The following is a 10,374-nucleotide window of genomic DNA, read 5'->3' as shown; positions in this document are numbered from 1 at the left end:
CTCTTTGGCACAGAATTGGCTCTTCCCAGCATAGATGAGGTTTTCAGGGCTGGAAATCAACCTTTTCTTGGTCTAGCAACAGAACTGTTACAGATGGTTAGGAAATCCCAGTGTTTGCTAAATAGCATGGTGGCCAAGAGGGAGACCTGGGATAGGCTCTTTAAAGTGCAGGTATGGAGCCAGTTTTTTTCCCTGCTACAACAGGAGACTTGTAAATCATGCAAGTGGTGAAAAAGGCTGTTTGGGTTGCAGAGGGAGGAAGGAGGGAATATCTAAGAACTGTAAAGCAAAAGCTGTCTGTGGTGCTGAGAGTGTTTCCCCAAGGAGCTGTCCCTGTTGGAACAGTATGAAATTGTTCCTGGTTCATAGCAGGATTTTTCCAGCTCTGACATGAACTTTGAAGGGTGGTTTGCCCTTTCCAGCTACGAGTGAAGAAAGCAGCCCCTTGTAACAGAAAATGATTGCACTCACAGCTGGCAAGCTGGCCAAAGGGAGAGTAGTGCCTAGGACTGGTTCCTGCATCTTCCTGGCAGCTATGAACAAAACTGTGTGTGGAGCCAGCTTTCCTCCAATTGTCCCTGGTTGAAGTAGGTTGGGAGGAGAGGAAAAACCCCTCTGCTGAAAAGGAAGGACAAAGACTCTAGATGCTCTTGCATGAATGAATGGAGTGAAAGAGAATGTTCTGATTAAGAACGCTATTAACACCCAGCCCTCCATGCCGGTTTAAGGTACAGAGGGCCCATTTTGACTGCATATGAGCCTGGGGAAGGGCAATGCCTCTATTCTGTCTGGAGCTGCACTAAATGAGGTCTTTACCCGGAGAGTGAATGTACAGTCAAGCTCTTAAAATGATGCAGCCTAACAAACAGCTTTATTTACTCTGCAGTGCTGGGGCTTGCTTGCTGTAGGAGGGTCATGCAGCTGCCATGCTTGGAGCTTCATTGGTTTTGGCCTTTCTGGGTGACACTGATGCCACTGTGTTGCAAGGAGGCAGGTGTGCTTTCTACTGAACCTCCCCTGAATCACAGGATGAGGTGGCTGGTGGCCGAAGGTGCAGGTTTGCTGCTCGAGGGTTCAGCCGCTGCATGCTGCACTAGAGAGGGGAGGCCCCAGGCTTAGCTGCTCCTGCTGAGGCATAAGTGCTCAGCTTCCTGGTTAGCCCACTTGCTTCTGCACGTCCCTTGAGGTGTCCCCTGCCTTTGCTGGGTGGAGATGAGTTTCGACCAGGCTCTGCTTCCCTCTGGTGGACAAGCGCTCCTGGTGCTGCTTGAGCGCCAGGCCGAGTCAGCCAGGAGCAGAGTGGTTCTGCTGGTGGTTGTGGCAAGCGGGTGCTGGAATCAGCTAGCCACAGAAGAGTTTCACTGGTGCCAGTAATTCCTCACTGTTACTGGCACCCGTGAATTACACTATTCCTTACTACTTACTGGGGATGAGTGAGTGCTGGGAGGGCCAGAACTACACCACTGCCATTGCTAGCTCATCCTGCAGCCTACAGTTTTGATTTGCACTGATGAGCACAGCCTCCCCTGCTTTGGGCTGTTAGCGGACACCTTTTGTTCATGCTGCTGCTTCTTCTGTCACAGTTTGTATTTACTCTTATCTTCCTCCCATCTGTGCTGGCTCTCAATAGTTCATCATCCCTTTAAACCATCACATGGATGACCACACTGAAAACAGAGCAAGGAGGGCAGTGGGACTGCTATCCTGCCAGCAGAGAGGAGCACTTGGGCACAAGTGCTAACTGGAGCTAGCATGGGTGATGAAGACAAAAATCAAGGCTGGAAGAAGATACAGGTACTCTGTGCCATTTTCCCAGCTCCAAGCTGCAGCTGCATGGCTATGCAGACCCCAGAGGCCATGGGTAGGAAGGGGCACGAGGGGAAGCTGGACAGGCACTTGATGCCATCTTCTGCATTGTGGCTGCAGGGTGCTGACAGCCAGTAGGCAACACCAACCCAGGGCTCAGAGTAGGTTTGAGAACAGATCTGGGGCTCTCCCTCAGTCAGCACACTGGGCCCAGGCCTGGCTCATCTAGGTCAGAAACAAAAGGACACTTCTGCAAGCAATAACAAGTGGTTTATTTTCCTCAGAGGGCTGGAGGAGAAGTGCAGAGACTCCCTCCCACAGCAGGCACCACCCACACGCACATGCAGTCAGGGATGGGCAGGCCCCGGGCTTGGGCTCCAGCCAGCAGGGCCCAGAGGTGATGCACGTGGAAGCCACAAAATATAACAGGGCAAGGGGGGGGGTCACTGTGGTAGGAGCAGAGATAAAAATTGTAGTGAGGCGCCCTGGGGCACGGTGCTAAGCTGAGCAAGGGGTGCCCCAGAAAAAGGGCACATGGCCTTTCTCCAGGGGTGAGCACCTGGGCTCCCTTTTCCACCAGGGAGGACCTGGAGGAGAAGACAGCCAGGCCCAGACCACAGCCTCCTTGGAGACACCAACAAACACAGGCAGAGACAACATGTAAGGCTGCAAAACCTTATGTGTAGCCCTCCCCAGGGCAGCCCCTGCAGACAGAGCTCCCGGTGCCACCAGGGACAGTGGCTGTGCGCAGCTCTCCACAGGAGGGACGGCCTGCCCCTAGCCCACCAGCTTGTTCCACAGGATAGTGCTGAAGAAGGAGTGGGACTTCAGCTTTGCCATGCCACCTCCTCCAGAGCCCAAGCGCTGCTTTGGGTTGTACTGCAGGAGCTGCAGAGAAAGAGGATGGGACAGCAGGATGAGGAGAGAGGGGACTCTGGAAAAGTGACCCAGGCTGGACACTAGCTAGTAGCCCTGTCCTCCCTCCCAGCCACTCAAGCCCTTCACCTCTGTGAGCAGTGAGGTAGCAGCCAGGCTGAGCCCCTCTGGCACATGCAACTGGGTGTGAGGTTGAATCCCTGAAGGGTGGTTTTGGGACAGCGGCTGCAGGAAACAGAGGGTGATGGTGAGCAGAGGCACTGAGGAGGGTAGGAGTACCCTCATGGCCATGCATCCCCAGTCCTACACAGCAGGATTTAAAACCCAGGGCCCTGAACACCCCGAGACCAGGCACAGGCACTTGGAATCTCATGCCTGAAGCAACCTGGCACCCTCCCGGTACCTGCATGGCAGGGAGCCCTTGAGCTACAGCATCACCTCCTCCTCCCCTCTCCTTGCACAGCTCCTCTGCCTCTTACCACTCCTGTCAGCAACTCATACAAGAGAGAGCCAAAGCTCCAGCAGTCAGCTGCTTCAGTGGGCTCTGCAATCCCCCCAACTTCTGCAGAAAGAGCCAGAGAGGCGTTAGAGCTGGAGGCAGGGAGCACCAGTGGCTGCACTGTGCAGGGCACCTCCTGCTGCCCTTACCTGGGGCACTGTACAGCTGTTCCCGGGCCTGGCTGCAGCACTGGGGCTCCACCTCTGTCCACTGGCCAAAGAAGGTGAGACGGATGTGACCTACAAGGCAGCACCAGAGGCAAAAGCAGGGCAATTAGCACAAAGCCAGGGACTTTGGTTGGAGCACAAAGCTAAGCACTATCCCAGCAACTGGGAACAGGCAGGGCCCCTGCCATGCCCTGAGCACAGAGGCACTGCACATCCCCTGGCACTGCACATCCCCTGGACTCCCAGTGCTTGCCCAAGCAAGCCCACAGACCTCAGTACAGGCTGTAGTGAGGAAAGAGTCATCTCTTACGGGGGTGAGGGGATAACTTGACCCTTGCAAAGCTTCCTGCATTTTTCTTTTCTCAAGCAATTTGTGCCTCTGCAGTTTGCCCCAGGTGTTACCAGCTGAGCAGGAACTTGCTCTGACAGTGGTACCCGTGGCTCCCAGTGATGAGACAGCTCCAAAACACCCCATCGTAACTACAAGCAGGGAAGAACTGCAGTTCCACTAACCTCAGGCACAGTTCAGCCGATTTCATCTGTCTTGCCCATGCTGGGATTTCCCAGCAGCCAGCCCCTAATTGGGCGCAGGGGCAATGCATGCCTGTGGCTACGGCCCCCGACTCTCTCACTGCAGAGCCAAGTCTTGTAACTGCTTGGAAATCCCAACCACGACCACATTTCCAGGCTCGGAAACACCCAAACCTCCCCAGGCTCCCCGCCTCCCACAAGGCAAACTGAAGGAAGCCCATGTGCCCTGGAAATGGAGCAAACGGCAGTCTCCCAGCGGGGAAGCCAACCTCCTCCTCCAGGCAGCAGCCTCGCACTACCTACCCGCCGCATCGAGCAGCAGGTTCCTGGGGTTGAGGTCTCGGCACAGCACGCCCTGCTGGTGAAGCCCCTCCAGGGCCAGGAGGATTTCAGCTGCCCAGAGCCGCACCTGCTCCTCCCGCACGGCCCATGCCCTGCGCCCCTGCCCCCAGGAAGCCAAAGCCCGGCACTGTTCTGATGGCGGCTGCTGGCCCAGCCCTCCGTAGGCTTCCCGCGAGGGCTCCCGCGCCACCGGGCCAGGCCCGCGGGGCTGCACAGAGCCGGGCGGAGCAAATCCTGCACGAAGCTGCCTCCAACCCGAGGTCAGGAGGGACCGAGCCCCAGGGACCTCAGGCACTTGCTGAGGTGGCGGCTGGGCCCCTCTCGCAGTGTTCAATACGGGCTGGGGGAGCCGGGGGCCTGGCTGGGAGGCCGCGCTCTCTGACACACAGCCGGTGCTGCTGGTTAGGGAGTCCCAGGGGTAGACGACCGGGCCCTGGCTGGTGAGGTGGCTGGGGCCTTTGGCTGGTGCTGCTGCAACACGCTCCGTGGGGATGGGAGTCTGCTCCCGAGGGGGCGAAGCGTCAGCGTTTCCCGGTACTCGGTGGGTTGTGGAGCCTGGGAAACCACTGCCGGTCCGAGCAGAGAAGATGGAGACTTGGCTGCTGCTCTGGGAGCTTCCCACGCCGTCCTCCCTGCCGAGGTCCCTGAGGGCTTGAGCAGTGCTTGAATCTGCAGAGCCCTGCTGGACATGGTACTTGGAGCGAAGGTGAGACCACAACGTCTCTCCTGGAAAGCAGAGAGGAGAACAAGTAACATTCAGAAAGCATCCCTGGTTCCCCCTCTGCAGACACAGCCAGTTCAGGGACAGGGACAGGCCATGGTCCACACACTGGGGACATGGTCAAGCATCATTAATCTCCCTTGCAGCAGAGCTCAAGTCCATGCAGAATACACGCACACACCATGCTCAACCTCCCCTGGGACCTAGCATACCACTGTAGCAGCCCTGCTGCCCATCCTACACAGTCTCCTTGATTCCAGCTCTACCACTTCCACCACATGTTAATACATGCCCTTGACCCCACTGCCATCCCCACTTTCCTCCTGTGTGACAGAGGTGCCAGAGAGCTCCCACCACACGGCACAGAGTCCATGGGTCAGCGATGAGCCAGAGAGCAGCGAACCCTGAGCCCGCAGCACCGTGCCAGGGCTTCCCAACCTCACTACACTCAGCTGCTGTCTGCAAATTCATCCTACAGGAGTGCACAAGGATTGAGGCTGTTCTCCAGCACATCAGCCTGCATTTGTCATTGCTGGACTCCAGCTGCTGCTCTCTACACATCCATTGAACCAGCAGAGAGTGAAGCAGCTTCTTGGGACAAACCTCCACATGATCAAACTTCTTTACGAGGATCTGGGACAAGCCTCAAGTTTACCTCCATGTTGTACCAGAACCCCTTTATGCCCCAGTTCTCCATTTCCTCTCTTTGGTGTGAACTCAAAAGCCAGTGTGACCTCTTATAACAAAACAAAAAAGTTTTATAAAGCTCTTAGAAAAAGATTGTTTTGTTCTACACCAGCCCAGTGAATCACCTCATTTGGCTCTCCTCTATCACCCTCCTGTCATGGTCAAACAATGCCAGTAAAATGAAGACGTTTTTCTTTTTAAGACTCTGGTCCCCATGAACCCCTTTACTTCAATGCATGACCTTTCCCTCCCATGGGAGTCAGTTGTCCTTAAGGCTAGTTTCCATATAACAGGCCACCCCCTTTCTCCTTGTAGGTCTCTACAGGCCCATTTCTAGTTCACTTCCCCAGTCAGCTCTTACCAACCCCCCAAAATCCCCAGTACAGCAGAGCAGCTCCTTCCCCGATGTCTCCAAGCCCTGATACCCACCACCTATCTATGAATAAGACAGCTTGTGCTGTCACTATAAAAACCAGCCCCAAAGCAGCAGGAGAAATATATTTGAGATTTTAAAGAAAGGGAGATTGGGGGCAAGAGCAGGATGCCTCAACGGACGGAAAGCAATGCTGTCCCCACTCACCCTGCACGTGCTCCAGGTGGAGGAAGATGGAGTCCTCGCTCACAGAGTAGCACAACAGCTTGACCATGAAGGGGACCCCATGAGGGATGATGGTCTGTCGCTCACGGGTCTCAATATGGGATTTGGGGAGGCTCTGAGGAGGTACAAGTAGATGGTAGGGACTCCCTGCAACCTAGCACATGGCAGGGCAGGAGGCCAGCCGAAAAGGTAGCATGCCCTATGACTTGTACTAAGCACACCTTGCCCACCTCACCCATGATCTGTTTCAGGGACTGGCCCAGATTCACATGGTCATAAGGCTTGGTTGGCAGCATTACAAGGCAGAGAAACAGATGACTGAGGAGAACCACTTCACTTATGGAAGCTTTATGAACATGAACTTCCTTCACCACCTCTCTGAGCTGCTATTTTTTGGTCATCCCACCCGCCTCAGGCATCTATTCGGGCAAGGAGGCGCTGGCAGGACAGGGACAAGCAGGCAGATGAAACTGAAAGCACCTACCTTAAGTATAAAGGTCGCACCAGTGGCAGGATCCTGGACGATCTGCACCTGGGAGTGGTATATACAATGGTGGTCGGAAACAGTGACTGCTCCCACCCCAGCACACAGCCTACAGGAATGGCCTAAGGGACTCAGCTCTGGAACTGAAACAAACTCCTACCCAGCTAGAGAAGTTTGGTGTGCTCAAACCCCTACTCTTGAAAGACAAACCACAGGTTGGCAGCAATGAGGCAGCCATGCAGCAGAAAGTTAATAAAACCAAGAGGTGGCTCCCATACCACTTTTGCTTCCTTCACAAAGGAGGGCTTCATGCTGCTCCTGGTGGGTTCTGTGAGGTGTGCTGAGCTACCCACCTGGATCTGGACAGGACAGGACAGGAGGACCACATCAGCCCTCACAAACTGAGATGTGTAAATGCAGAGCAGAGCAGTGTGTCAGTATGTGTATGGAGATGGTAAGCCTGGCATCTTTGCTCCAAGAGCATTAGTTTATTCATGCAAATAGCTTGTCTTCTGTGGAAGTCTAAATTGTCCATAGGAGTCCACCATTGAGGTACCTAGGCATCAAGCACAATTCCATACATGGGAAAGAACTGGGTGCATTAATCTCCTTGTGAATATCTTGGGAGCTCTGGTAAGCAAAAGTAATGGGAACATTAACAGATTTTCCAGCTAACTCCTAAAGGGTCTTGCATCCTTGCCTGCCAATTTTCCTTGGTGGGAATGGTGTGGATGTATACCCTCATGCTCCTTGGTGGGTGTGCAGGGTCTCAGCACCCCCACCCCAGCTGCCAGGACGATCCAGCTCACACTGGGGCAGGCCCAGCCTCACCTCCCCAGTTCCAGGTTGAGTCGTTACCTTATCGATCACTCCCACAACTTTGCACCGTCTCAGGTTCTCCACTGCTGAGCTCAGGGTCCTGATGGGCCGGAAGCGCAGGCTGCTGTAACCCTGCAGGCAGTGAGAGAAGAGCATGAGGGACATAGAAATGTTACTGTCCGTGGCAGCGGGTAGGAGAAGTCCCTGCATTTTCCAGGGAAGGTAGCAATACTGCCAGGCTGGTCAACATTCAGAGGCAATGCTCCCATGGCCATGGTTGATCCCTAACATCAGCTGGACCATTTTCCTGGCCAGCTCCTGGATTTCTGAAGTTTCCAGGGAAAGCTTGCACCTGCAGCAGATATAAAATCACTCCAAAATTTGGGCCTGGACAGAGACTGCTTCAGCACTAAGGGGATCTGTATGGATATAGAAGGAAATTGCCTTTCTCCCCTCATCCTTCTCACCAGGCCCCAACTCTACCTGCCTCACTGCCTTCTCACTTCATTAACCACCTCCTTCCACGGTGCAGCAAGGAGCCCTCTTTAGTTTCCATCCAGAAGGGAACAACGATGGGAAAGACAATATTTTTAATACATTACAAGGTGGTTCCCCCCGGCAGCTTCAGTCCAACCAAAAATGGTCATTTTCATTATGGTGGCAACAAGCTAAACGTACACCCCAGAGGGTGGGGGTCCTGGGAGCACCCCAGACAAGCTAGGCACACCTCAGCTCTTTGACCCAGGCAGGGTGAAGGGCTGTCAGTTCCCTCACAGCCACCAGCATGCCAGGACACTGCAGCTGACATGTCTGCCATTTTATCTACACCACTTTATGGTGGCATCTGGCAGAGGCAGTCAAAGAGGCTCACTGGGGCTGCTTTATGTGTGTGTGTGTCCCAGGTGTCCCAGTGCCACAGATCCGCTGTCATCCCACCCAACTCCACCCCAAGCCAGCCCCTCACCGTGGCGGCGGGGTTGCTGCCCTCTGCAGCCCGCTGGAGGTGGCAGTTGAAGATTTCCTCTGCACGCCTCAGGTACTGTGTGATCTTCCGCTTCACGGCCTCCCGGCGCTCCTTGTTGGGGTCAACTGCGGGCAGTGCAGAGGGCGGGCATGAGAGGCTGCATGCTCCCCAGAGGTGTGCCCTGGTCCCCTGGCCACGCTCCCCAGAGGGATGCCCCGGTGGTCACGCTCCCCAGAAGGACGCCCTGTCCCATTGCTATGCTTCCAGGAGGGATGCCCTGGTCCCATTGACACGCTTCCAGGAGGGATGCCCTGGTCCCATTGACACATTCCCCGGAGAAATGCCGTGGTCCCCCCAGCCTTCTCCCAGTAGGGATCGCTGGCCCCCATGGCCGCAATCCCTGGAGGGATGCCCCGGTCCCTGGCTGCTCTCCCCGGATGGATGCCCCAGTTCCCCTCCGGGGAGGCCTCACGCACCCTGCACCCCGCGGAGCAGCACGTCCACACCGTTCTGGTAGTGGTTGAAGGCCTCCTCGTAGTCCTCACTGACGTCGCGCTCCAGCGCCAGCCGCAGCTGCCGCGCCGCCTCCACCAGGTAATCCCGGCGCCCGCCGCCCTCCGGGCCCGCCGGCGAGACGCGGCTCCGCAGCTGGCCCAGGTAGACGCGGGCCTGCGCCAGAGCCCGGGAGCAGGGCTCGGCCTCCGCCCGGCTCATGGTCCCGCACCGGAGACAGGGACCGGCAGCATCCTCCGGCGGGCGGGGAGGGAGGGAGGGGCGGGGCCGCGGCCCCGGAACGGCGCTGATTCGCTGCGGATGATGTCATCACCCCCCACCCTCCCGGCGCGGCACCTGGGGTCCCGGACCGGACCGGGGGGGTCCCGCTGCTGTACCGCCCCGAGGCCGGGCCCTCGCCGTTGGGTTGAGGTGCGCTGAGCGCCGCCGCTCCGCTTGCTCCATTGCCGTCGTTATTCACCGTTAATTGTCCTTAATTAACAAAGCTCCCGTTGTTCATTCAGCACTGCCTTTGCCACCGTATTTCCTTCCTCCCGTAACACGTAATTAGTTGCGCTTTAAATAGGCTTTGCCTTTACCTGGTGCGCCTGTTTCAGCAGCTCCCTGCTGACCCACCCATCATTTCCCATCCCAGGCCACGGGTGATTCTTTTTGACCTGCATCCTGCAGGTGGGTGTCATTGTTCCAAAGCCCTGGGTTCTTGGCTGTCCATTGTACCAACTCCCGCAGGCCCATTCAGTTTTACGTACTTATTTCAGATCTATGGAGGGGGGAGAACTAGCACAAATGCACTAATGCCTAAGCGATCAGTGACGGGTAGTTTTCCTCAAGGGTCGGTATTGGAACCAGCACTGCTTGTCAGTAACACAGGCAGTGGGATTGAGTGCACCATCGACAGGTTTACCAATGACATCGAGCTGTGTGGTGTGGTTGACATGCTGGGGAGAGAAGGGATGCCAAAGAGAAGGGCATTGACAGGCTGGTAGGACCGTGTGAGCCTCATGAAGTCCAACAAGGCCAAGTGCAAGATCGTGCACCTGGAACTGAGAATGGATTGAGAGCAGCCCTGAGGAGAAGGACTTGGGGGTATTGCTGATGAGAAACTCAACATGACCTGGCAATGTGCACTCACAGCCCAGAAAGCCAACTGTATGCTGTGTTGCATCAAAAGAAGTGTGGCCAGCAGGTCAAAGGGTGTAATTATCCCCCTCTCTAGCAGCACAGAGCAAGGACAGGCAAGACAGTTGCTGGTCCGCTCAGGAGGGTGAATGGGTGGTGGCCACAAGACTCAAGGGCCAGGAGCCCCATTCTCCTCCTCAGAGCAGCAGGGCCTCAACCTGACCCTCATGTCAACAATGCCTGCAATG

At 55.9% G+C, this 10,374-nt stretch overlaps 1 protein-coding gene across 1 annotated transcript; it reads right to left on the bottom strand.

Moving 5' to 3' along the window:
- Positions 1 to 2,583: 2,583 nt before the first annotated feature.
- RPS6KL1 (ribosomal protein S6 kinase like 1) lies at positions 2,584 to 9,273 on the bottom strand. Its single transcript, XM_057428579.1, has 10 exons — positions 8,971 to 9,273; positions 8,495 to 8,619; positions 7,570 to 7,662; positions 6,712 to 6,759; positions 6,210 to 6,342; positions 4,183 to 4,947; positions 3,331 to 3,420; positions 3,162 to 3,244; positions 2,812 to 2,907; positions 2,584 to 2,694 (listed from the first exon to the last, which is right to left on the bottom strand). Exons 1-10 carry the CDS (start codon positions 9,206 to 9,208, stop codon positions 2,584 to 2,586), a joined length of 1,782 nt encoding a protein of 593 aa, XP_057284562.1. The 5' UTR covers positions 9,209 to 9,273.
- Between the last annotated feature and the right edge of the window lie 1,101 nt (positions 9,274 to 10,374).

The sequence above is a fragment of the Pezoporus wallicus genome, unplaced genomic scaffold, assembly GCF_028554395.1.
Source record: "Pezoporus wallicus isolate ANWC-B61680 ecotype Strahan unplaced genomic scaffold, APGP_CSIRO_Pwel_v1 contig_3486, whole genome shotgun sequence".
Lineage (NCBI taxonomy): Eukaryota > Metazoa > Chordata > Aves > Psittaciformes > Psittacidae > Pezoporus > Pezoporus wallicus.
Note: the sequence above shows the minus strand (reverse complement) of the source record. Positions and strands in the feature narration are given on the sequence as shown.